We start from the raw sequence: 6,845 nt of genomic DNA, 5'->3' as shown, positions 1-6,845 counted from the left end.
ACTGAAAAAGTTGTGTTTAAATCAACTGAAAACCCACACTTGGTGAGTTAAGGAAGCCTTTGTGTCTTGACCTTCGACTAACATCAATTGCCCTGTTCTCAAATGAAAATGTTAATCGGCTCGTTTGGACAATTTGAGCTTTGTTAAGTTTATTGTTGTTGTGTTTTTGATATTTTGTATAAAATCTTTTTATTTTGATTTATTTATACTTTGCTGTCCCCAAAATTGCTATCTTGTTCATCCCCAGAGAAATTTAAACCTACCATATGCTCGCACTGAAGAACACAATTTTTTTCACCTTTTCAAGGAAATAAAAAAGTAAAAAGCTAAAGCCAAGTTATTGCTTTAGGCGATTCACGTCGCCTCTTCATTTCTTTACGCATTAAAGCATCTTCAAGTGAATGCTCTTCACCATATACCATCAATGGCTTTTTGGATTCTCCCCTTAAGGCCCTGCGTTGTTAAAGTGCTCTTTGTATTATAAGATATTCTGGTATGATATACTTATATAGTACCTGGTTTCAAATCCTTAAAAAACTTGGCTTTCCTTCTTAGTTTAAAATATTATCTTTGGCCGCAAAAATAATTCTTCGATCTTCGGAATGATATGTCGTCCTAACGGTTAGTTTATGAATAACCCTGTAATTTTTTCCAACAATGTTGAAAAGGCGGTGCATTACAGTTCGAAATATATATCAACCATATCAAAATATACCGACAGATCTAAAATGGATTGCGGTGTGGTAACGGGGGTATACTCCACGGATCTTGACATCTCTGTATCTCTATCTGTCTACCAAACTCAGCTAGCATCATTCGAGCAAAAGTACTCGGTAGAAAGGCTGTGGTGAACTATAAGATCATAGAGAAAGTAAATATATACACAGACAGTTTGACGGTAGTGCTAGATTTGTCGTCACTAAAGATTAATTAATAAGGTTAAAGTCCTTAAGAATTCTTTACTAAACTTATAAACTTATATTTAAAGTTTAAGCGAGGGAACGTGAGAGTACTCTATCCGAATATTGGAAAATGACTGAAACGAATTGAGAGAGGTAAGAAAAATTATAACTACAACGGCATTCAAAGAGTGCTCTAAAAGTACTGTAATTTTTGCGGTAAACAGTTCCTATCCATTGCATTTCCCTGCCGTGTTTACTACAAGGAAATACCGTACATCCAGCCTACATACTAACTATACATTGTTTGTGAACATAACTGTGGCTCTATTGTTTGCCTTATTGCCTTTGTGTTACATTTCGTAACTTTCAGCTTTCATTTTCACCGCTTTATTCTTGTCGTAATTTCCATAAGCAACATCGTTGTTATTGTTGCTAAATATATCTCATTTTGTTTTACTTTTCTTCTCACAAATCGTCGCCTTTGTTTTAGCGCTTGTTGTATTATATTCTTTGTTATTGCCAAGTTTATCGTTATTGCAGCTTCATTGCCATTGTTGCGCTTTATTTTGTTGTTGTTGTAATTCTATTCTCCGCATTTTTGTCCAGTTCGTTGTCCTGTTAAATTATTCAGACCATATGTACTTTGGAAAAAATATCTCACGTAATTGTTAGTTAACGAAAATTCTGAATAAAACCAATATATTTGTTTCAAAAAGTGTTGCCATTTTTATTCTTAAATAATAATAATAATTAATAAACATGCATAACTTATAGATAAAACTAAATTATTCGCTACATCATTCTAAATCTGAATCTTCTCCGAATATATGCCATTTTTATTCTTAAATAATAATAATAATTAATAAACATGCATAACTTATAGATAAAACTAAATTATTCGCTACATCATTCTAAATCTGAATCTTCTCCGAATATCTCGATCATTCTTTGCCTTTTTCGTGTTGCAGGAGTTGCGGACTTCGTGAAATTATCGCTTTTCAAGTCACGATGGTGTACTGTTTGTATGTTAGAGTGTGTAGGTGTATTCTTGTTGTGCGAGGGTTTATGATCACTGGTGGTTCTTTTTGCTGGAGTTATAGGATCTTCTCCGAATAGCTCGAGCATCCGCTTCCTCTTTCTTGTTGCTGGTGATACAGTCACTGTTTGACTCTTCTCTCTCTCCTTTGGCAAGTCCATTTTTGATTGAAATTTTTCTCGTAAGTCTGTAATATGCTTCTTATGCGAGTTTTCCATGCCTATTTTGTTGTTTTCGGTCTTGGATGAATTTTTATACTCAGATACACGAGATGTCAATTTTGCGTTGCCATTTGCAGCGGTGTGACTGTAGTTCCGAGACTCATTGCTGATTTTATTTACAGGGGTTTCTCCGAATAGTTCCAACATCCTCTGCTTCTTTCTTTCTGGAGTTTTTGCTGATTCTATTAGACCCTCACTCTTCTTTTGAAAGTCCCGTTGGTGCTGACCTTGTTGTCGTTGTGACTCTTCATCATTAATGGATTTTTGCACAATGTTGATGTTCCTCGGAATGTCCCTCTTATGCGAGTTTTCCATGCATATTTTGTTGTTTTCGGTCTTGGATGAATTTTTATACTCAGATACACGAGATGTCAATTTTGCGTTGCCATTTGCAGCAGTGTGACTGTAGTCCCGAGACTCATTGCTGATTTTATTTACAGGGGTTTCTCCGAATAGTTCCAACATCCTCTGCTTCTTTCTTTCTGGAGTTTTTGCTGATTCTATTAGACCCTCACTCTTCTTTTGAAAGTCCCGTTGGTGCTGACCTTGTTGTCGTTGTGACTCTTCATCATTAATGGATTTTTGCACAATGTTGATGTTCCTCGGAATGTCCCTCACTTGATGCATAGAATCTCTCATCATAGGATGGGTAACTGTAGCAGTTTTTGTAACCATATGACTAATGCGGTGCTTCTTTGGTCGTGGTGCATATTCATACTCCGAACAGTCCGTCTGTTGTGGAGGAGTATCAATATAAGTATAAGTTGGATTCTGGTTTTCATCATTATTGGATTTATGCACGACGTTGTTGTTCCTCGTAATGTCTTTCACTTGATGCAGGGAATTCGTCCTCTTAGGATGGATAATTGTAGCAGTTTTTGTAACCATATGACTAATGCGTTGCTTCTTTGGTCGTGGTGCATATTCATACTCCGAACAGTCCGTCTCTTGTGGAGGAGTATCAATATAAGTATAAGTTGGATTCTGGCTTTCATCATTATTGGATTTATGCACGACGTTGTTGTTCCTCGTAATGTCTTTCACTTGATGCAGGGGATTCGTCGTCTTAGGATGGGTAATTGTAGCATTTTTGGTGACCATATGACTTATTCGTTGCTTCTTTGGTCGTGGTGCATATTCATACTCCAAATTGTCCGTCTCTTGTGGGGGACTAGCAATAATATCAGTTGGGATCTGACTCCCACATGAGCCTCGATCATTCGGATGATGTTTTGGAGATATATCTTGAGAATTGACTTGATCAGTCGGATGATGTGGTGGAGTCTTATCTTGTGGCATATTCTGCTTGACTTGATCCCGCTCATGCTCTGTATAGAAGGGCCAATTTACATTCACATAGTACCACATGTGATCACGAAGGCTGTACATACGGCAACGGAGCAGGGCAATAGCCATGAGTATGCTAGCAACGGACTTGAGCTCATTATCTCGAATTCCTTCCTTTTTCAGTCGCGCATATAGATCTTCCTTGCTGAATGGTTTTAATGCCAACAAGTGGGTGAGTCGTTCCCGAATATTACGACGAGATACATCAGATGTATTTTCACTTTTCCAGAGATTTCCTTTTTCATTAGCAGAAGGCCTGTTTTTGCTGTTGTTAGCAAAATCGGCTTGTGTTGTTTGCCGGAAGTTACTATAACTACTTGATTTATTACCGGAATAACGGTTAACAGAAATGTTCGATGTCATGGTTTGTTTTCGATTAGATAGATTCAAAGTTACTTGTTCCTTTAACGAATTCTCTTTTTGAAATGAAATATATTTTGTTGTACGCCGTCCTTTTATAGTAATCGACTTTAGATCATGTTCGACTTTTCTACCTGTGTCTACAGGTGAGAGGTTTGTGGGCGTGTGCTTTTACATTATACCCTTCAATTAGTTTACCTGTTAGGCACACGAAGCAGGTATATGGTTACATTCAGGTAAACTTTTTTGGACTAACGGATGCATCCGTACTTAACCCTTCCTTATTTGTTTTTAATATTATTTCCCACAGGTATTACTGATTTATATAAAATTATTATATTTTATAGTGTGGTTGGAAACTCTATGGTATATTATGTTAAACTAACTAAATTTAATCACGTTTAATGCTTTGACAATTTGCGCATTTTGTGTTACATTTCGTAACTTTCAGCTTTCATTTTCACCGCTTTATTCTTGTCGTAATTTCCATAAGCAACATCGTTGTTATTGTTGCTAAATATATCTCATTTTGTTTTACTTTTCTTCTCACAAATCGTCGCCTTTGTTTTAGCGCTTGTTGTATTATATTCTTTGTTATTGCCAAGTTTATCGTTATTGCAGCTTCATTGCCATTGTTGCGCTTTATTTTGTTGTTGTTGTAATTCTATTCTCCGCATTTTTGTCCAGTTCGTTGTCCTGTTAAATTATTCAGACCATATGTACTTTGGAAAAAATATCTCACGTAATTGTTAGTTAACGAAAATTCTGAATAAAACCAATATATTTGTTTCAAAAAGTGTTGCCATTTTTATTCTTAAATAATAATAATAATTAATAAACATGCATAACTTATAGATAAAACTAAATTATTCGCTACATCATTCTAAATCTGAATCTTCTCCGAATATATGCCATTTTTATTCTTAAATAATAATAATAATTAATAAACATGCATAACTTATAGATAAAACTAAATTATTCGCTACATCATTCTAAATCTGAATCTTCTCCGAATATCTCGATCATTCTTTGCCTTTTTCGTGTTGCAGGAGTTGCGGACTTCGTGAAATTATCGCTTTTCAAGTCACGATGGTGTACTGTTTGTATGTTAGAGTGTGTAGGTGTATTCTTGTTGTGCGAGGGTTTGTGATCACTGGTGGTTCTTTTTGCTGGAGTTATAGGATCTTCTCCGAATAGCTCGAGCATCCGCTTCCTCTTTCTTGTTGCTGGTGATACAGTCACTGTTTGACTCTTCTCTCTCTCCTTTGGCAAGTCCATTTTTGATTGAAATTTTTCTCGTAAGTCTGTAATATGCTTCTTATGCGAGTTTTCCATGCCTATTTTGTTGTTTTCGGTCTTGGATGAATTTTTATACTCAGATACACGAGATGTCAATTTTGCGTTGCCATTTGCAGCGGTGTGACTGTAGTTCCGAGACTCATTGCTGATTTTATTTACAGGGGTTTCTCCGAATAGTTCCAACATCCTCTGCTTCTTTCTTTCTGGAGTTTTTGCTGATTCTATTAGACCCTCACTCTTCTTTTGAAAGTCCCGTTGGTGCTGACCTTGTTGTCGTTGAGACTCTTCATCATTAATGGATTTTTGCACAATGTTGATGTTCCTCGGAATGTCCCTCACTTGATGCATAGAATCTCTCATCATAGGATGGGTAACTGTAGCAGTTTTTGTAACCATATGACTAATGCGGTGCTTCTTTGGTCGTGGTGCATATTCATACTCCGAACAGTCCGTCTTTTGTGGAGGAGTATCAATATAAGTATAAGTTGGATTCTGGTTTTCATCATTATTGGATTTATGCACGACGTTGTTGTTCCTCGTAATGTCTTTCACTTGATGCAGGGAATTCGTCCTCTTAGGATGGATAATTGTAGCAGTTTTTGTAACCATATGACTAATGCGTTGCTTCTTTGGTCGTGGTGCATATTCATACTCCGAACAGTCCGTCTTTTGTGGAGGAGTATCAATATAAGTATAAGTTGGATTCTGGCTTTCATCATTATTGGATTTATGCACGACGTTGTTGTTCCTCGTAATGTCTTTCACTTGATGCAGGGAATTCGTCGTCTTAGGATGGGTAATTGTAGCATTTTTGGTGACCATATGACTTATTCGTTGCTTCTTTGGTCGTGGTGCATATTCATACTCCAAATTGTCCGTCTCTTGTGGGGGACTAGCAATAATATCAGTTGGGATCTGACTCCCACATGAGCCTCGATCATTCGGATGATGTTTTGGAGATATATCTTGAGAATTGACTTGATCAGTCGGATGATGTGGTGGAGTCTTATCTTGTGGCATATTCTGCTTGACTTGATCCCGCTCATGCTCTGTATAGAAGGGCCAATTTACATTCACATAGTACCACATGTGATCACGAAGGCTGTACATACGGCAACGGAGCAGAGCAATAGCCATGAGTATGCTAGCAACGGACTTGAGCTCATTATCTCGAATTCCTTCCTTTTTCAGTCGCGCATATAGATCTTCCTTGCTGAATGGTTTTAATGCCAACAAGTGGGTGAGTCGTTCCCGAATATTACGACGAGATACATCAGATGTATTTTCACTTTTCCAGAGATTTCCTTTTTCATTAGCAGAAGGCCTGTTTTTGCTGTTGTTAGCAAAATCGGCTTGTGTTGTTTGCCGGAAGTTACTATAACTACTTGATTTATTACCGGAATAACGGTTAACAGAAATGTTCGATGTCATGGTTTGTTTTCGATTAGATAGATTCAAAGTTACTTGTTCCTTTAACGAATTCTCTTTTTGAAATGAAATATATTTTGTTGTACGCCGTCCTTTTATAGTAATCGACTTTAGATCATGTTCGACTTTTCTACCTGTGTCTACAGGTGAGAGGTTTGTGGGCGTGTGCTTTTACATTATACCCTTCAATTAGTTTACCTGTTAGGCACACGAAGCAGGTATATGGTTACATTCAGGTAAACTTTTTTGGAC

The 6,845-nt window shown here is 36.9% G+C and overlaps 2 protein-coding genes across 2 annotated transcripts; both read right to left on the bottom strand.

The window, feature by feature from the left end:
* Nucleotides 1-1,808: 1,808 nt before the first annotated feature.
* LOC128919921 (RNA polymerase II elongation factor Ell-like) lies at nt 1,809-3,869 on the bottom strand. Its single transcript, XM_054225626.1, has one exon. It carries the CDS (start codon nt 3,867-3,869, stop codon nt 1,809-1,811), a length of 2,061 nt encoding a protein of 686 aa, XP_054081601.1.
* Nucleotides 3,870-4,853: 984 nt separating this feature from the next.
* On the bottom strand, nt 4,854-6,596 carry LOC128919920 (RNA polymerase II elongation factor ELL2-like). The gene has a single exon (XM_054225625.1). The coding sequence runs from the start codon at nt 6,594-6,596 to the stop codon at nt 4,854-4,856; it is 1,743 nt and encodes a 580-aa protein (XP_054081600.1).
* Nucleotides 6,597-6,845: the final 249 nt, after the last annotated feature.

Source organism: Zeugodacus cucurbitae, chromosome 2, assembly GCF_028554725.1.
Source record: "Zeugodacus cucurbitae isolate PBARC_wt_2022May chromosome 2, idZeuCucr1.2, whole genome shotgun sequence".
NCBI lineage: Eukaryota > Metazoa > Arthropoda > Insecta > Diptera > Tephritidae > Zeugodacus > Zeugodacus cucurbitae.
This window is presented reverse-complemented; position numbering and strand designations above follow the sequence as displayed.